The sequence below is a fragment of the Gymnogyps californianus genome, chromosome 13 (assembly GCF_018139145.2).
Source record: "Gymnogyps californianus isolate 813 chromosome 13, ASM1813914v2, whole genome shotgun sequence".
Taxonomy (NCBI): domain Eukaryota; kingdom Metazoa; phylum Chordata; class Aves; order Accipitriformes; family Cathartidae; genus Gymnogyps; species Gymnogyps californianus.
This window is the reverse complement of record NC_059483.1, coordinates 19,929,787-19,950,633: the sequence shown is the minus strand read 5'-3', so window position 1 is coordinate 19,950,633 and position 20,847 is coordinate 19,929,787. Positions and strand designations below refer to the sequence as shown.

Sequence of the window (20,847 nt, the reverse complement as noted above, 5' to 3'; positions counted from 1 at the left end):
TCTGCCTGGTGCCAAGTGAAACGGGTCCCTGCTCGCTGGGCAACTGACCTAATTACTGCATTATAGTATATAAAAAGAACATGAAAACAAATGGCACCATCGCCATCATTTTACAAAGAGCGTACCCTGCTCAGGCTTTCCAAAGAAGAGCTGGGTTTGTCCATGGAAGGCAGCTCCTAGCTTCACATCCGTATCAAAAATAAGCAAAATGGGGACAAGCCAGTCTTTTCTATTAGTAGAAAAAGAGGGAAAGCAAATGACTGCTTACCTGCAGTAAAACCAAGGGTATAAGAAGCAAACAAATCAAGATAAAGCATGAAAAGAGAGAAGATGTGTAGACGCTCACACCCAGAAGAGGGAGGCTGGGTTAACGAACAAGAATTAGAGCTGCTCAGCTACGAGCAGAGATTTGACCTAGTTGGTTTGACTGAAACCTGATGTGAACATCCACATGACTGATTTTAAGAATCACTGAATATAACCTGTTTAGAAAAAAAGAGGTAGCTAAGCAAAAGGGCAGTTGCACTCTAGGTCAAAATGGCACTGGGTTTGACTCTGAAAAACATAATTCCTAATGCTTATGGGTCGGCATAGGAACTGCGTGGGATAATATCAAATATTAGCTGCTATATACTGCCTATCAGCAAGTTAGACTAGAAAATAGGACATGCAACCTTTTAATAAATAAACAGAAAAAGAAGCGTCTGATGTGGAGGGTCTCTGGTTTCAGCTACGTGCACTGAAAATCTCACACTAGCGATGCTAAAACATCCACTGAGCTTGGGAGTTTTATTGGTGGCAGCTTCGTAGCTCTAAAAGTGCTACATGCAACACGGGGAATCCTGTATTCAGACTCTGCTTTGACAAAAAAAGCAGCAGTTCCAGAATTAAAAATCAGCACCTGCTTAATTCCAAGTGCTCCCGACTTAATTACATTTATGTCCATGCAGGAAGAAGTTCATGCTGGAAATGTGTGTACTGGATGGTTTAAAAACAGCGAATGCCACACAGCTGAAAACAAAATAGAAAATATGAAATGGTGACTAGAAACCGTCAGGGAGTACTTTATTAGATGGCACTCTTGTGAAAGGCCACGGTGTTTAACGACTTGCTTTTGTGAGCAGTGGAAAAACCCTGTTCTCTTGCAGCTTTGTGCTCCAGGGTTGCTTTATCCCCGTCAAATAAGATGCAGCTTCTGTCAGGCATTTTCCCTGTGACCAAGGCATCCCTAATGCGCGTCTCCTGAGGCTGAACAGTATACCTGAGCTCCTGCTCAAGGCTTTCACCCAACCTGGGCAATCACTCAGGTCCCTACACCCCACCCACATATCTGTTCTCATAAATATAGAGGAACACGACATCCTTGAGTCCTCTGCCTCCCTGTTAAACCCCACTGGGGCTGGGGCTCACGGAGGGGCTGCCAGGCAGGCGGTGGCATAAGCCACTTGCACTTAACGCACCAGACTAACGACCTTCCCCAGAGGAACCACATCCCAGCACGATGCTGCCATGGGGCAAACAGCACCACGACGCACGGCATGCCACCTTCCTCCTCTGGCCCCTGGTTTTGCAGAAGATAACACACTTAGCACTGTTGCCAGCTTTTCGCCTAGTTAAAATGCAGAGGTCTACGCAATCCATGGAAAGGTAACAAGAACCAGAAGTTGTCCAGTTTACATCCACATTATAAGTGCATGACTCGGTATACTGCAAAGTCAAGATTAGGAAAAGCCTCAGTCTACCCCAAACTAGTTATTCTCCATCTTATTAGCATCATGTCTAGTTCAACCGAGAATCAGCAACAGGCTAACACATCAATGTCACTCACGCTGCTGCATGAAGCACAGTTGTTGAGAAGCATCTGCCATCTTCTTAGCTGAATCCTATGGACCGAAAGAGGGTTTTATGACTGATTTAAGCTCTAAATAAACATTTACTTGCTTGCTTTCATTCCTGCACACTGCCTTTTTGTAAGTGTTTGTGAATCATTATCAATTGCAGTTGGACTAGATGATCGTTGCAGGTTCCTTCCAACCGAACCATTCTATTCTATTCTATTCTGATTTTCCCATGTGGCAAATAAATACTTAATTTGCACCTAATTTGGCCCTGGTTGAGCTAAGAGCAATTTCTCCTAGGGCACTTTGCAACATAAAACCAGAGCAAGGGCTGCTCACACCCACCAGCCCAGCATCCCCAAACTTCTCTCCAGAGAATCCCAAGGTCTGACATCTACTAGTCACCCTATGTAGACCATGATGAACATCTGCAACCGAATGCAAGGCAACTGATCCCCATAGAGTCCAGAGCAGCCTCTATGAACCTCAAGACCTGAACTGGAGTCAGGGGAGACTTTTGCAAGTCTCCCACAAGCCCTTGCAAGCCAGAAAGTCACCGAGTGACCTGCAGACCACGATGTGCTGCGCTGGGGAGCCGCTCTTTCAGCTACGGATGCCTGAAACATGCAGCCACCGCTGTCAGGATCTTGGCCAAGCCCCTCAGAGCCACTGGCAACTGGCATGACAGAAGAGCCTGCAGGTAATGATCTCAGTCCAATATATATCAAAGAGATTTCTTCTGAGATAGCTTTACAGGAGCAGGCACGCTGAAGGCTGAAAGATTTGAACGGGTCTCCTTTTCAAGTGATATAACTGTTGCTGAGAACATTTACGATCTTGAACTTCAAAGCATTAAAATCTCTTGGGGATAAATGGGGTGTCCGATATCCATTCTGCCTTGGCATCAGGGAAAATCTGTTTCCTCTGTGATAGCAGAAAACTACATGTAAATCTTCCAGAGACAGAGTAGAAGCCACTTCTTGATCATGATGCAATTAGCTGCATGGCATAAGAGGAGTGGTACAGCTAGCTGCTGAGAGCCAGGAGGGCACAGATGCAAAGCAGGAGCCCTGGCTCTGCCGTGCCTGCAGAAACACCGTCCCTGGGGTGAACGTGGAGCTATTAGAAAGGTCCACAGGATTTCTGATCCAGTGTTTGCATCTCCCTGGGCACTTAGGAATTACCTGGAAGATATAAAGCAAGGAGGAACGACAGCTCTTCCAGTGAATGGGTGCAGTCGGTAGGTCAGCTTTGGACCACTGGCGGCAGATGAAGACCAGCCGTGGAGCCCTTGGGGAGAGCTGGAAGGACAGGAGGCAGCGGGCACCCCAGCCGCTGGTCCCAAGGATACTGCCGAAGGGGAGGATGCTCAGACGTCTGCCCAACTGCAGGACTCATTAAGTCCCCCCTGTCGAGCATACCAAACTCCACATTAATTCAGGTGAGCGCTGGGGGTGGCCATGCTCGGGGGATGCTGCAGGCTGGATGGTAAAGCGGGCTGCTGCCTGCAGAGCTCTTCTCCCCTTTATTGCAGGACTTGGAAGGTCTGCAAGAAATGATGAAGAGCCCTGCCGCAGAGTTACAGCCCTGCGACCAACACCAGGGAGCACGTAGAGAAAGGGCGGCTGAAATGGGGATAAATATTCCCAGAAGTCACAGTGAGGTGCGTGCTGGAGCCATCTCTTCAGTCTGATTCCCACCTAGCTATTCGATGTGTGGCTTCCATATCCTTCCCCGGACCAAGTGATTGCTGTGAGCAAGTCATTTACGCATGTTAAAAATTATATAATTTATAAAGGGTCGTGACAATCTTGAAAATACTGTGGGCACCAGAAAGGACAAGTACGATGGGTAGAGTACCCCAGCCAAGGAGCAATCGCTCCCCTCTGCCTCCATCCACTTACATCTTATAACCAAGCTCTAGCAATTAAACGGTAGAAGACCTGATGGCCACAGTCACGTTTAACTAAAGACCTTTGTCCCAGTAAAGCTAACAGCATGAATTACTGTGCTGTATTTATGAAATGCCAGCACAGCCAAAAGATAAACCACGGCATGAAGCTAAGGAATTTTTATGGCACATGGTTCATGAAAGCTTATCTTGTAAATCTATGATTATAACCTCCCCCCATCGAGAGCCTCTCTGATTTTAATTGGCAGCAACACAATTTTTTGTTTAGGTTGTTAACTACTGCCTAAAGCAATGCAGAATAAAGCTACCTGCTCTTGACTTATTCCTGCAACATGCACGGCGCCTGCTTTGAGATGCCAAAATTGACGACAGAAATTGTCTGTAACGGTGACCGTAATGGACTCAGCTTCAATCTATTTGCACGACTGGAAAAAACACACAAATACACATGACTACTATAATATTCAGATTTAATGGGAAAAAAAATAAGTCAGAAAAAGGGAGAAAGTTTCTTAAAAAGAAATTAAAAGCAGCAGGCGGAAGGGTAAGAAAGGGAAGTTTCCATGGCACCTGTTAGCGTATTAGGGCCTCAGGCAAAACATACACTATTAAGAAAGGGTTTAAGACATGGCCATAATAAAGCAACATAATTAAAGAGCAGAGCAAATACAGCTACAGGAGTAAAAGGAAATCCTTCAAAAAGTAAATATTGTATCTAGATGAGGGGGAAAAAAAATGGCAAACTAAATTTAAAGCCCTAATAAAGCATACCAAAAAAAAAAAAAATCCCTGAAGGAACAACTCGTAAATTGGGCCAAAAAAACCCCAAAAACAAAACCAAAAAACTTCTAAAACTTTAGAAATAGGTAATCTGCCAAAGAATCTGGAAAACTGAAAGAGGATTGAAATGCAACAGAAATATTTAAGGAATGCAAGACTGTAAAAGAAAAGATAAATCCAACCTTTGCCATGCTGTTTGCTAAGGAGAAATTTATGAAGGTTCCTACACCAGAACCGTTTCATATACAGGATTAGTCTGAATAACCGTCTCAGTACAAGAAATGTTAGGATAAAAATCTAGAAAGAAAGAAGGAAAAAAAGAAGTAAAAGATGGTGAAATAAGGGAAAGCCTTCTTGTGGGTTAATAACTGATCATGATTTAGGATGCCAAGGGTAGAGGTAGATGGTCAGGTTTTCACAAGTAGAGTTGCAGGACCCTGCCATGGGATAAATGGGATACATTCATAAATGGCCTGGGAAGGAGGGGAATAATGAAGGGACAAGTTTGCTGAGCCACAGAAATTTATTCAGAGTATTCAAAGCTAAAACTGAATGCAAAGAGCTTTAGAAGGCTCTTCTGAAACGGGTGTCTCGAAACGCTGTGGCAGGTGAAATCCAAGGTCAAGAAATGCAGAGTAATGCACAGAAGATAAGACAACCATAGCCACGCGTAGTGATGGGCTCTAAATGAGATATTGCTGCTCTGCAAAGAGTTCTTCAAGCCATTTTGGACAGTTCTCAGAAAATGTCAATTTAATGCTCATCAACAAATATAGAACGATCTACAAAAAAATAGACAATTAAGTTATTTTGGGAAAAATGCATTCTGGAAAGCAATTCAAAGAGAAGAGCAGAGGCAGCCCATTCCCTTGACTTGCTTCTGGCTTTTTTCCCCGCCCCCGGAGAGTGGCACGAAGGTCTGGTTTTGCAAGGCTCCCTTTTGAGTTTCAGGCTTGATTTGGTCCAGGAGCTGGAGGGATTTCTGCAGCTGTTGGCCCGTTGTGGGTAAGTGCTCCAACGCTGAGAGCAGTTTGCTGCTGGTGGGTAAAAGGGGTCAATCCCAGGGGTCTGGCTCCACCAGGACAGCATTCATGGTCCTGTCCACACCACCCATGGGTCCCCATGCTTCTACGAGACCTCCAGCAGAAAGAAGTTGGTATTCGACCATTAAGAAGGTGGGAAGACTGCAGGGCCCTTTTTTTGGATGAGTTCCACCCATGCTCCAAAATTAAAAGCTGATGCAAAAAAAATGTATCATTATCCATCTCCGTGACAGCTTGAGTCAACCAAACTCAGCCCGGAACGAGGAACAACACTCATTCCAGGCACAAAAAATAGGAAGATCCATCAGAAAGAGAAGTGCTGTTAAAAAAGAGGTGGTAATGACATACCAGAAAGAAACCGGCTTGTATTTTTAGAAAAAGGAAAGAAAAACACAGTTAAAACAGTAATTTCCAGGAGAGGAAATCAGACTACCGTACTGCGGAGAAACAAACAGCTCCTGGTGGTGGCAGCGAGTGGCAACTGAAAAATCCTGACTTTGCACCCCTATTTGTTTGAGCCTCGGCAAATGAAACACGAGACCTAATATATTTTTTTTGCGTCTGTGGAAAATTGTAGCATTTTTATCCATCCTGCAATTGTGTCTTTGCACCTCACAGCATTTTGGCCACCTTATAATTGTCCCTCTAGCTCTTCCCCAGGCCATTTAGATCCTTAATTTTTCTGTTGTTGTTGCCTCAGGTTACCAGGAGAGCATCTAAGGTGTGGAAGAGCAATCAAGAGAAGATCATTTGGGCAGGGACTGAGGAAACAGGGATGAACTCATGTCCTCCCCAAAGAGCTCCAAGTACTGTGCACATAGAGGGGTACATGGTAAAACTGATGAGCCCACACTCATGTCCAACACGGCCAGACACCGTTTAACGAAACCTTCACATCAGGCTGTGTTTGTCAGAAACACTTCTCAGCTGCAGAAGTTTCTCCATCCCTGACGTCTTCCACACCAGCACACGTGGTCCAATAACGTCTATTATGGGAGACAAGACCGTGGTTGCAAGTGCCTACTGGGGACACTGCCCTGGGGCTGCCAGCCAACTGCCTTGCGCAGGACGGGGTCAATACAGTTGTTTGTGCGTCTTAGATTTGCACTTTCTGGTTTTCAGAGATTTGAATTGGAAGCTCAAATGCGAATGGCAAACCAAACTCAGAATTAATTACATTTTTGTGTGTAAAACTTGTTATTCACAACAGGAAAGATAAAGCAAACCCAAGGAATAATACATTACCAATACTGTCAGAAACGCTATCAACTTCAATATTTCAAGCTGTTCAGTTTAAATGTACTTTTGAAATAGAAGAGTCTGAAATTCCCCTGCCAAATTCTTTATAGGATCAAAGGAAAACACTTTGCCAGCGTCTGCAATTCTTTGAGGTGCCTTGTCCCTGCATGCGTTTCCCTGCTGCACATACCTCAGACCAGAACATTTGTCCCCAAAGAGACTGACGGATCTGCATATATGATGTACCTGTCCTCATGGTCCCATCGAAAGGCTTAACTTGGCAGAAATGGAAGCAGGTAAAATTTAAGGCTGAGAAGTTTACTTGATAAGTGAACCAGATTTTAGATATGTTGATAAGTAGAAGGCATTTTATTACTACCCAAAGCAGCTAGTTGATTTTGTTCGCATATTTCAAAAAAAGGCATGAGAATTCAGAGTGTTTGGGACTGTATTTTTAGTTAGTAATAAATCAAAATTACGTTGGTAATTACCAACATGGGTTTGATGAAACTGAGTTGTATAGCCAACAGGAATCATATCCTAATCCATTAACCAGTGCAGCTAGGAGATACTTCAAGACAAGAAAGGCAGATAAAATAAAGTACAAAAGGAACACCTAAGGAGATACTTCTTTAGAGTTTTCTCCCAGAGTGATGTTTCTGGATGCCTTATTTTTGCCAGGTTAAAGTAATCAATGGCATATAATGTAGTAATATGTACCATCTTTTCCACTCAAACAAGAACTGATGTTCTGTCATAATTGTAGTGTGACCAGTCAAAACCTAGTCTAATAAAGTGGTAAAGGGGCTTTACCCGCTCTGAAAATCCCCACCACGAAAGGTTCAAAGGACGGCAAAGGACCACATGCCCCCTCTGCTGCTCTTCTGCTGCTGAGCCTGAGGTGGCAGGATCTCGCCCAGAGGGAGGAGGGCAGGCTGCGGCCGCACTTGCAGGACAGGCAGAGTCAAAGATCCCCACTCTATATAAATGGAAACCTCTTTTCCTTGTGTGCTTCCCAGCTACAGGATTCCCAAGCAAAACACCCACAACAACTTGCAGACGGGGGGGAAAAGGAGAAGGCTTGGAAATTTCCACTCCTTGGGACTACAGAGCTGCCGTAAATACAAAGGGACAGTCGGGGTAGATGCTGAGCAGCACAAACCGATTTATAGCGATGTAAGCAGAACCCAGCATCGCCTCCTCACGTACACCGGCGTCGGGAGTATTTACGGAAAGCTGCCGATGCTGGCTGGCCCCGACACAATGTGCTCCAGCACTATCTGCTGCAGACATCTCGCAAGTTGATATCGGAGCAGACGCAGCCCACGGATGTGTTTTGGGAGCAGCCTGAAAGCAGCTTCCCCACCCTCCTAAGAGCCATTCCCAGCAGAGGAGTAGAGGAGAGCGGAGAAGGTCCGCAAGGGCAACGGTCCAAAGGATCGCTACCAAAACCTGCCTGCTCCCTGCCCAGATGACCGTGCGGTTTTCGTATCGATAGCACTCCTGCTCAGTCCATCAAGAAATCTTGCTGCGAACAGGTAAAAACAAACCCAAAATATGGTGGCTCACCATCGGTGGGCAGAAGATGCAATTCAGAGGAGACATGGGAAAGATCTACGCACTTCAAGGACAACACGTGGTTCGCCGCGTCCTATTGCTGGTCCTGCAAGGACTACGTTAATGGGTCCCAAACGTGGAGCCCCAAAATGAGCCCCCAAACTTGGAGTCGATAACACAACAGAAGTTACTGTAGACAAGGTACTGAAAAAGCATACTGCAAAATTAAAATGGAAAAAAAAAAATTATTACTCCATCCTGTAGACTTGGAGGTTATTGCCAAGCACGATGAGAACAGTTTAGGCTGTGACCACCTCAGGTGCTTAAACTAACCAGATCACACCCAGCCTGGCCAGGGCAACACGTGCTAGCATCGCCTTGCTCAACTGCAGCACAGACGTACCTGGAAAGGCTTCAAACCATCAGCATTTACTCCGGCAGTTAACTGGGAGTTTAGTGTTTAAAAAAAAAAAAAGAAAGAAAGAAAAACCCCAACCAAACAACAATTTGTCTCCCTAAGAAGATTAATAGGTGCATTTAAAGAAATCAGTCTGTAGGCTTAATGAGAAAGAGGCAGCAAAATCCTAAATGTGAGACCTCCTACAGTTTTTCAGTCCAGCTGTACAATCAAATAATAGTTTATGTAACTAGGATTGGAACAAAATAAATTAAAAGTAATTTCATGTTTCATCAAAGGAAAAAGTACGGTTCAGAGTCTACGTGGAAAAAGATCTAGTTCAGCACTGCATTTTCCCCAAGCCTTTCATAAGCTTTGTATTATCAGCTGATTTGTTTTTTTCACAAGAGGAAGGCAAATTACCAAGTCCCTTAAGAATTTATTATACATTGCCAAATTTCAACTATTCCTATTTTATAACTCATAACTTCACATATCTGTAACTGAAATGTTTTCTTTAGGAGATGAAAGAAAAAAAAAAACCACGCTGTTTTTTCCAGGCTGCAATCTGTTTTTTCTGGTTAAAAAAAAAAAAAAAAAAAGTGGTTAACAGCTACAACATGTCAATCTTTGAAAGTAATTCCCACACACAATTTCATCCTTTTGCAGACATTAAATATGGCAAAATCTCTTCGTAGTCCTCACGTCTAGACTGATGAAGGAAGGACGCAAGCTACCAACAGACTCTTTCTCATACTGGGGAGCCCATGGCAGACCCAGTTGGGTCTCAGGCAGGCTGATGAGAGGGGCAGGACCCCTCTGAATCCATTTAATAGCTGAAGAAGACACATCTAACATTGACATCACACCCACGTACAACTTCTAAGGACAGAGCACCCTGAGAAGGAGCACCCTGAGACCATGTCAGGAGAGGTCATGTACTCCAAGTGTCTCCTAACAGAGCTCAAAATCCATAAATAAAGCCAAATTCCAAAATAAATCCCCACATTCACAATGCTACAATCCTCAGGAGAGCACTGGTCCTGCAAAGGGACGTCCACTGGAGCCAGGCTCTGAGCTCAGTGTCAGCCTCACATCCCTCTTGGCAATTGGAGAAGCCTGTGAGCCCCCACTGCCAGGGAAGAGCCAATACAGGCTAAAAGGCAATATTCTACTGGCAAGCAAGAAAAAAAAAAGAAAAAAGGTTCAAAAGCTGCTCTCAGTTATTGACATCTGGCCTCTGAAAGTCTCCTTACCCTGTAACACCTACATAGACGTCTGTGCCTCCGGCACCCGGGGCCGGATGGAGGAGGGCATGCCAGCCTCAAACAGACCGGCTGAAACACTGAATTTTGTCACATCTGCACCAGGCAACATTTTGGTCCAAGGTGATTTTTTTTTTCCTGCGGCCTTCAGAGGAGCTGTCAAATCCTCATCTGAAAGCCATTCAGCGTGGGAAACTGCTTTGTCACGTCTGAGAAACCGTGGTCCCTGGCAGGTCCCGGAGCCAAGTGAAGAACAGTTAGTCATACCTGCTTGAAGAAACCCAAAATTCAGCAACATTTCCCAAGCAGCATGGATGCATTTTCCCTTTGAGTCACACAGTATCTGCTTGCTCTAGGTTGCATTATAACTGTCAAAAAAGGGGGAAACCCTCCGAGAAGAGGGCAGGAGATGCCCTTCTTGTGGAGAGCAGCTAAGCATGCTCAGGCAGATGACTGCAGGTGGGACAGGCAGCAAGTCACAGGCAGGAGGTATCAGCCTGCACCTCACACGGGGGTTCAGAAGCTGCAGGACATCCCAGGCTGAAGTCACAGCACAACACTGAAGACCGCTCACAGAGAATGAGAAAACGCAGAGAAACACAGGGACGGCCTCAACAGTCTTCAGGGAGGTGGGAAAGAGGTTCTCATGGGTTAGAGAAGCCTGTGCAGAGCTTGCTGCAACTCGGGAAGTCACTGCGTAACTGCGATGCAGTGAGAAGACTTGGTGTCGATAAGATGTCCCTTCCTTACGTCCCGTACCACCTGCTGCCTGGCTGTGAACACGGAGGAGAGGGGCATGGTGGACAAGGGTAGGACCATCACATCATCTCCAAACGCTCAGCTTCGAGTCCTGACCCATGTGCATGTCAGGACCCATGTCCTGACACCTACAGCCACATGTCTCAAACACGTGGACTACCGCAGGCAAATCAAAGCTGCATTTTGGCTTTGCAAAGTGGAGTATCTCATTTGAGATTTTAGTCATTACCTTGATAGTGGGACTACATGACGGGGTACTAATGGTGTCTACCAGTGGGTAATGGCCCAGAGGTCTCCTCCGGTCCTGTGCTCCTGCCTTTGCCCACCGGTACTTTACACACCCTGTTCCAGTCACTTGGCTCTTGGACAACTGAGCCCATCATCAGCAAGCACTAACGGGCTCCGAGTGGAGACGTCCATCTGGGTTGCTCTGGGGTAAAGGCTCTTCCTAACGTCAGGAAGCGAGAGGAGGACAAGGGCAGGCTGCTGAGGCGACCTGTAAGCAACGAGTTTTCAAGAAGGACTGCTGCCGCAGGAGACACTAAGGACAGGGATAGGACAAAGGTCTGGCGACTCTGATATTCGAGAAACGGACTGGGCAGGAGAGGGTTTCTTTGGTTGTAGCTCTTCTTAGAAGATGCCTAATACACTTTACTGCATTAAATATACACGCATTTTTCCTCTATAGACAATGACCTAGAAACACAACTAAATCATTTTTGACAAAAGAGAATGCACCAAACTATTTAATCACATCTTCAGGGGGAATAAAGCCGGTATGGACAGCTAATCTGCTGTACATCGCAGAAACTATGGTTTTGGGCTGAGGGAGACCATATATTTTAGGAGGTGAAGCTTTTATTTATGCTTTGTGTGATCGTCGCACCCTCTGGTAAACTGCTGCTACACTTATTTATGCTCACTGTTTATATACATTTCATTGCCATTTGGCTAGCTTGGACCTCTGAACTCCAGATTTAGTTTTACCTTTGTTAGCCATCATGACAATCTTTACCACCCAGTGCCAGAAGTCAGGCTGGATGGCATACCATCGCTTTTTGTCTGAAGCCAAACTATGTCACTTTAAAAAAAAAAGTGAGGAAAAAAAAATTGCATTCAGAAGCAGCTTTTCTTGACTTGGTGGATGATGTTCCTCTGCCTCTGAGGAGCTCAGCATGGGCAGGGAGCTGCTGTCTCCTGCCCCATCAACCCACTGCCCCCAGTCTGTTAATGGGGCCGGGGTCTATCTTCAAGATCAAACACACACTAGTAAGCTATAAAGAGGCCAAGAGCCAGCGAGATACCATCACCAGCGTAGTTAAGTCATCTTTGACATTAAATATGAGCAGAGTACGGGTGAGGAGCCCCCCAGCAACATGCCTTCCAGCCTCTCTGTAAATCACAGGCCAGCGTTAATAGGATGCAACGATACTGTCTCTCTTGTTGGGGGTGCTGGGTGTTCTCAGCGAGGAGCCAGCTCACTGTATTTATAAAAACTTTTCAGCATCAGTGACATGAAAAGCGGTACAGCATGCCCAGCGATGACTGACAGGCTGCACAGCAGCGCTTCGGGGTCACGCTGAAGCTCAGCACCTCCAGGCACTAAAAAAAGACAAAAAAAACCCTGTTCATAAGAACAGTCGTGCTCATAGATTGATGCAAAAATAACAAATCTGTCATTCAAACAGACGTTTGAAAACACAGTGATGGCTCAACAGCGACGATCTCAATCTCAAGAAAATACGTGCAACACTCATCACAGTTTACAATGTGTGGGACCGGGATGACCATCAGCACTTGCTGCCACTCACCAGCCAAAAAAAACCCGAGCAGCATCCAGGAGCCGTGGCGCTCATCAGCAAAGACGACGTGATAATCTGATTTCCACATTTAGTGAAAAACCAGAACGCCTTTGCCATGGAGCCCATTTCACCCTACCGAGCTACCTGCTTGTAGGAAACACTGTTTGCACCCTGACTGCCTGTCACATCCTTCCGAAGGTGCATCTCATACGCTAGGAAACGAGTCTGATATTGCAAGAGGATTACTAGAAAAACACCCTCGGCCGATGGCGAGCCATACATAGTGCCAGCCCCAGCCGGGGAATCCGTGAAGGCGGCTGCAGAGAGAGGCAGGGTTTGCGGCAGGCAGGCTGTATTTTTCTGGCAGGTAGGTGTCCAGACGCACATCGAGTATTCCCCAAACCGGTATAAACTGCAGGAATATGCCACAGCACTGAGTATCTGTTTGCACTGAATTGGAAACGTGATGGGAAGCATCAAATACGTGCTCAATTCACACAGCAGAGAAAAGAAACAGTTTTATTCAGGCGCATCGGAGAAGCAGAAGCCAGCCCATCGCGCCGCTCGGCACAACCCCCGGTGTGGAGGGACCCACCGGCCCCAACGGATGCGGTCACTCGAGCTGCGGCACCGCTCCTGAGCGTCAGCAGAAGAGGCTGACCACCAGTGCTCGGGATTTCAGCGCACAGAAAGCGGCCCTGCCGTAGCTGCAAACTGTGCAAGAAGGAGCCAAAGAGTCCTCCGACTTTTCAACCAGCACGAGCCGACAGAGCGAAGGAAATCAATCCTTCCAAATGCTTCCACATCCTTCTGAGCAGAAGCGGACGCCATAGGTACGTCCAGGAGCCCCTCGCACAGCAAAAGCACGGGGTAAAGAGGCATGCCTTCAGCATAACACCCAGGCTGCTTTCAGCAGTGAGAAACCCCAACCTGTGAAGCGGATTGCAAATCTGTGTATTTGTTTTGGAAATAAAGGCATTAATATTTGATGCCAAACATTCTGAATATTGATGAGCATGTTCACAGAAGAGGTTTTGGAGTTACTTAAGCACCCAGAATTGTGCCGTCTAAATTCAGTGGCCTAATGGCTGCTGTCAGAGCTATCAAAAGTATGTAAAACACCACTTGCTAAAGGGAAGACGCGTTGCAGCTGACACCGCCTGCCCATCACGGGAGAGGAAGACGAATTGAAGCCCAGTGGGATATTTAACACCGCAAATATTTTGACTTGATCTGTCAAGTAAGCCATTTTGTGCTCCTCTTTTTACCTTTTATTTTGCTCACGCAAGTTTTATGAGCTTGAAACATTGCCTATCTGTTCTTCCCCTCCTCACTTAAAGCCAGCCTCAGCTCGCTCCTAACCCTCCAAATGTCTTACAGCAAATAAGCTAATACTTACTAAGTGTGGGTGCGTGGCAGGCTTTTCCAGAGTGCCAGTCTGCAGTTCAGCAAAAGGCCGGGAAAAAGCTATTTTAATATTTGAGGAAAAGGTTTTCCAGTGATTCCTCTAATGGTGACGTCTCTGTACCGTCCTGCTCAGGGCTCAGTCTCTTTGGGGACAGCAGTGCATGGGAACAAATACGGAGCTGGCTCTCCAGACAAGTGCGATCCCTGTCCATAGCCTGGTTTTCCATCACACAACCTCGTTTTATTTCTAGCACAGTTATATGAAAATGAACATCGACTGCTCGTTTCTGCAAGCTTGTGAAAAGTGCCCATTTAAAAAGAAATGGGCAAACCTGATTTTTTTTTTTAAATTACTTTTATATATATACTTATTACCTATTATTGCTATGGTACTCACGGCAAGAAAACAAGCCTATAAGCAACAAATGCAAGTGGGCAGAATGGAGCATCTGAACTGCACTAACGTTTTTTCCAAAGTTGAGCTATTTTCTCTAATTTGGAGGGCTGCTTCTTGCAGTCCTGTTTCTACTATACTCTTTCCTATCACCTGATTTTTTATTTCACACTCCACCACCTGCCAAACAGACTGATGCTAAATGTACAGCAGGGTAAACTGGATCAACACTTGACTTGCCGTTCCAAGCCAAGCGAAGGCTTTGGGGGAGCGCTTGCAGCACACGCGGGAGGTGCTACCACTCAGTACTGGAAACTTCCCTTCTTGGTCACTTCAAGACCTTCAACTTGCAGCAAGCCTACTTTGAAGCTTGAGAAATTCTGGGGTATTCAGTAAAGTGGCTTCTTTATCACGGAGAACAAAGGTCCCGGCGGTCTCTGCTGGCATGCCATGGGAGAAAACTTCCTCCCGACCTTGAAGCCCAGCAGCCAGCCTGGCTGTTTGCAACACGCATCTCCCAGCTCCGGAGAAATGGTGATGCTAAAAGCACCGCTGCTCCCACTGACAGCCCGTCTATTTGTGGCCGGTCCTCAACACTTCCCAGGAGACCGACCCTCTTCCCCTCTCCCATTCTTCAGCCTTAGCTCATGCATCCAGGCATCAAAAAAAGTCTTTTACGAGCTCCACAGCTGAGCAGCAGACAAACCGAAAACCTGAATGAATCAGGCATAAATCAGGCACAGACAAATATGATCAGAAACAGCAATAAAGTCTCTCTCAGGATACCAGGAAAACCATCCACCTAAAGCACCGTGCCTCAAGCTACGCTTCTAAACTTGGGATTGTCCCTGCTCTGCCATCCAACCCCTTTTCATCAATCCATCAACTGCACCGTAAAATGAGCGTGTCCCTTGTGCTTAGGGGGTCTCTTTGGAGGAGCAGACCAGGACTCCACCGCCAGGCAGCTGGAAAGTTTTCAGTCCGAATGCATCCGCAACCAATTTGTGTTCCTTTGATCCTACGGATTAATAACGCTCCATCTTTTCATCTCCTTTCAGGACAGAGAGGCTCTGTTTGTCCGGGCAGACTAGCAGCAACCCTTCCCTCCCTCCTCTGATTCAGCATCACCTTGCCAGAGTACCAGAGGTGGGCACAACCCCCCTAGGTGAGACTCCAGCAGCGCCTTGCACAAGGGTAAGGTCTTCTCATCTGCGCTGAAAATGCCTCGCCTGATGCAATCCTGCACTGCGTTTGCCTTTCTCAGAGCTGCACCCCGCCAGCAGAGCCTAACCGTCTCACAGCCGAGCACTGCACCCACCTTCCCTTCATCCTCCAGCACCGCCGCTCCCCGGCTCCGCCGTGCCTCACCCAAAGCATGCAAGCGGAAAATCAAAGTTTATAAATAGTGGTAGATGTTGCAACCCGGTGAGAGGACGTTACTTCTACAGAACATTGTCTACTCTCTGAAGTCTCTCCGTGGCGTACGCATAGTTTCTTGAAAACAATTATTATGAATTTAAACACAAGACCCTGAAATCCAGTGTACCACCACATATAAAGCATTCAGACTGTTTCCCTGTACAACACAAAGCAAGTTATGGAAAAATTACACAGAAAAGTAACACTACTATGGTTTTCATTGACTTGCATACAGATTTAGGTTACTTAACTCAGAGAAAAAAAAAATAACTGCCCAAATACTGAGAGGAATTTGCTTTCCTTTCCCTTGTCACTTGGGATTTCTGGAGCGGCTCTTTTTGCACCGCACACTCGCTGCTCGGTCAGCACGAGCCGTGCTTTGCTAAACCTTTTACAACATCTGGTCTATCTTATGTGCCCACTCCTGCATCTCATAAAGACGACTTTCTTCTTGAGGCCTGTTTCTTCCTTCATTTCCACTTCATTACCTTGAATTAAAATCCCTCAGCATTATCATCTCAGCTCCCCACAGCCCTCCCACACTCAGTTTTTAAACACTGGTACGCATCAGCATCTTCTCCATCCCACCGCCACTCCACAGCAGCCTTCCTTCACCGCCAGCCCGCAGAGCCCCGCACGGCCCACCTCTTTAATTGCATTAATTAATTGCAAGGGAGGGCAGCTCCCCGGCAGCAGCTCCCCAGGAGGGGCAGGAGCGTCAGCTCAGTGTGCGAGGGCTCGAGCATGGCCAGCAAAACCAACCCGGCGTTTCTGGCAGGAGAGGAGCGAGGATGGTCAGCGCTGCAGGACTGCGCTCCTTCACCCCGCCAGCCCCGTGTGCTCCGGGACCCCCAAAGCCCCCGGGACCCCCAGCCCCGGTACGATAGCAAACGCAGACCCTGGGCAGTAACGGGGGAGCCCCGAAGCAGCACCAAAAATGGACAGAGACGGCAGATCTGCGCAGCTCCCTCGGCTGATCTTGTTACACCGGCCTAAATAGCCCTGCAGGTATTTAATTTTAAATTGTTACGAGCAGCCTATGAACAACTTCTCGCTGGCAGAGTCTGAAGCAGAGGGGTCGATGACTCTTTAGCAAAGGGAACTGGAAAAAACATAAAGGAAAACGGGCACAATTTCACTCAGGGGTATTTTTTCACGCTCCTTGTGTAAAAGCTGACAGTGATTTTACAAAGCGAAGCCTGCCCACAGCTCGGCCACCCTGATCCCTGAATCCCATCTGGATGTTAAGGTGTAGGCTGCAAGCAGCGATTGCAGCCTGTCGGCTGGGAGCGAGAGGAAAGCACCGCCAGGCGAGACCGCAGCCTCCCGTTCGGGCTCCCGCTTGCATTTTCCCCGTTGGAAGTAACGCGACCGGCAACACAAGCAGAGCTCATTGCTGCACGGGCGAGGCGGAGAGCCCGAAACGCCGCCGCCTCGGCCACACGCCGTAGGCAAACTGCCCGCCGAGTCCCCCGCGTCCCTCTGTGCAACTTTCTGCTCCTCGCGTTTATTTTTCCAGAGAGGATGATATTTTAGGATCTGCTTTTTTTTTAAAGGAGCATCTCCAATCCCACGCCCGCTTCCGAAGCATCTCCCTCCCGGCCGGAGCTGCCTAGCAGAGGGAGAGCGGCTCGGCACGGCTCCCCGCGAGGTTTTGCACCGATGACTCCTGGCAGGGCTGCACGTCCCTCCTGTTACATAATGGCCTTTCCCGTTTGGTGCCGGCTCCGGTTGGGGTGGCCGTGTTTGTTCGGGGTGGCCGTGTTTGTTTGGGGTGCTCGCACGCCCCAGTGCTGTGAGCCGTGTGCCACCAGGCACCGTCCCCTGACCCTGACCGGACCCCCCCAGCCTGGGCTCCCCAACCCCGAACCACATCCCTCTCTCCTCCTAACCCTGCTCCCCCTGTGGCCGCCCCGGCCCTTGCTGCTGGACCTCTGCCCACCGGGCAGCACCCACCTTTCTCCTGCCCCTCAAAACACTGCACTCCTCACCGAGGGCATACCGTCCCTCTCCCGCACCCAGCCCCAAACCACACCCTTGCCTTCCCCCAGCACCCATGGGCGTCCCCGAGCTGCCAGCTCCCCTGGGGCTGCACCCTCCAGCAGTGACCTGCCTTGGGTGTTGCTGTCTTCTCCCTAAGCCCCACTCCACCTCCTTTGCCTGCCCGCACCCCCTGCCTTCTCCTGCCTGCCTGCCTACACCCCACACAGCCGCACCCTGATCTCCCATCGGTTCGCGCCCCTTGCACACCCCTCTCTCACCCCACCTGCCTGCATTTGCCTGCACGCACCCCACAGACCTGCACCCAAGCGGCAGCTCCTGCCTGCGTGCCCCCAGCCGCCCCCTGCACCCCAACCTGCACCCCACAAACCTGCAACCAACACCCTGCACCCACCACACCCTAAACACTCGTGCCCCGAACCCCCACGCCCAATGCATCGGCACCCAGCTCTGCCCCACGCACCCGCGCCTGCCTGCACCCCACGCGCCCCGCCAGCACCCACACCCCACGCCCCACCCTGTGCCCACCCACAACCCCACAGCCCATCTGCTCCCGCGCCCCCACACCTGCCCGCCCCCCACCTGCTCCCGCGCCCCACGCCCCCACGCCTCCGCGCCCTGCCTGCTCCTGCCCACGCACCCCACGGCCCTGCCGCCTTCCCGCTCGCCGTGCAGCTGCCCCCGCGCCCCCCGCGCTCTGACCTGGGCCCGGGCGCGGGCGCGCTGCCCGGGAGCTGTCCGCCGCCGCCCGGTGCTGAAGGCGGCTTGGCGGCGGCGGGCGGCGGCGGGGCCCCGGCGGCGGCGGCGGCGGCGGCGGGCGGCAGCTGCCCGTCGTCGCCGCCGCCCTCCAGGCTGGCCTCGTTGCCCATGGCGGGCCGGGCGGGACCGCTCCCTCAGCGCAGCGCCGCCTCCGCCGCCATCAGCCCCGCGCCGCCATCGCCGCCTGCCCCGCCGCCCCGCGCATGCGCCGCCCCGCGCCCGCCCGCGCCGCGGGCACGCGCGCCGCCCGGCCAATCGCCGCCCGCCGCCCCGCCCTCTCTGCCCCCCCCCCCCCCCCCGCCACCACCCCCGCCGCCGGCACGTGCCCCCCGCCCCGCGGGCGTGCGCTGGGGCGGCCAATGGCGGCGCGAGGCGACGGCGGGCGCGCGGGGCGCCCCGCCCCGCCAAGCCCACCGGCCAATCGGTGCGCTGCAGCGCCCGCGCCCGCCAGGCGGCGCCCCGCGAGCTCACACCCTGACAGCCAATGAACATCCTGTCTCCCGTGAGGTCACACCCCGACGGCCAATGAGCGCTCACGCCCACATGAGGTTACACCCTGCTAGCCAATGAGCACCCACTCGCCCATGAGGTCACGGACTGCTGCAGGATGTCACATACAACCAACCAATAAGCCTCCCCCTCCCTTATGAAGTCATGTGCTGCTCCAGGATGTCACACCCTGCCAGGCAATAGGCTCTCCACTCCCTTGGGAGATCACAGTCTGCCAGCCAATGAGCACCCTCCTCCCCCATGAGGTCATGGGCTACCCCAGGATGTCACACTCTGCCAGCCAATGAGTGTCCCATGCCCTTGTGAAGTCATGGACTGCCTTGGGATGTCACACCCTGCCAGCCAATGATTGTTCTGCTCCCTGTAAGGTCACAGGCAGCCCTGGGATGTCACACACCGCTGGCCAATGAGCACCCTGCTACCTCATGAGGTCATGGGTTGTCCCAGGAGGTCACTCACTGCCAGGCAATGAGCATGCAGCTCCCTGTGAGGTCACAGGCTCCCCAGTGAGGTCACACAGTGCCTACTGGGCAAGCCTTCACGGGCTCTCTGATGAGGTGATAGAGCCCTCAACCAACAACCACCCAGTCCCCCACAAGGTCACAGAGTGCTCAGCCAGTGACCATCATTGCTCTTCCATGATGTCACAGAGCTCAACCACTGGGCTCACAGGCTCTCCCTAAGGTCCGGCTCACCAGTGAGCGCCAGCTTCCCAAGGTCACAGGGCCCAGCCAACCAGCACCCCCGTTCCCCATTAGGTCAGCCTACATGTGTGTCCTCTCTGCATGAGGTCACAGACTGCCTGATGAGGTCAGAGAGCAGAGGTGCCTTTGGGAGGCTCCCGCCATGCACGGGGATGGCGCAATTACACCTCACCCAGATCTCGCCCGTAGTTAATGAGAAGAAGCGATAATTAAAGCTGCCGGCAATAGCGGAGCAGGGCTCCCGCGGGAGGCAGGCAGGCAGGCAGGGGGACGGGGCGCCCGCACGGCTCCTCCCGCCGCCCCCCGTGCCACGGGGCAGAGCTGAGCCACTGCAGCCCAGAGGCTGCTCCGAGGGGCTCAGCACCCCCTGCCTGCCCGGGGGCCGCCCATCCCTGGCTGCCACCCTGCGGCCTCACGCTCCCTCTCCTGCTGCTGCCCCTGCCCCGCTGCCCGGGCAGCAGAGGAAGGACACCCCCCCCCCCCCCCCCGACCCCCAGGTCCCCAGCCGCGGCAGGCACAGAGAGCTGCCTCCCCCGGGAGCTCCAGCCCCAGCCCTGCCGGAGACGAGGTGCTGCTCCCACTACCCAACACCAGCCCAAGCCGTGCCAGCAGCTGCTTTTTATGGGCTGTGAGTCAACACACGCAGAGGCTACGCTAAATCCTAAAATAAACATGAAACTGGGTCCTGTCTCACCTCTGATTCCACAGAAATAGAAACTGGCTCCGACGTGCCCCCAGGCGACGGCCTCTGCCCCTTCTCCACCGGCTTTCATGCCCCCTGCACCCCTCCAGCCCAGGGAGCAGCCGTGCCTGTGGCCAGGGCTGGCTGCTGTCCTGCTCGGGGCCAGGTGGAGGGCGTAAAGTGTGTAATATAAGGAGGAAGGCAGCTTCTGAGGAGCCAAAATCATCACCGAGCAAGAGTAAAAAGGCTCCAGTTAGGGCAGGGGCAATGCCTAAGTGCAATAAAACAGAACAAAAACACATCAGAAGCAACTTCCAAAAGCAGCAAGTACAGAGGAAGCTGGGGAGTGCAGGAATGGATGAAAGGGCATCAGGGCTGA

At 50.3% G+C, this 20,847-nt stretch overlaps 1 protein-coding gene across 1 annotated transcript in view; it reads right to left on the bottom strand.

Annotated features, from left to right (window-relative positions):
* Positions 1-18,682, bottom strand: part of BSN (bassoon presynaptic cytomatrix protein) — a 94,480-nt gene extending 75,798 nt beyond the window's left edge. Inside the window, 1 exon segment of the mRNA XM_050904597.1 lies at positions 18,516-18,682. Within this exon segment, the coding sequence (XP_050760554.1) occupies positions 18,516-18,682 (167 nt within the window).
* Between the last annotated feature and the right edge of the window lie 2,165 nt (positions 18,683-20,847).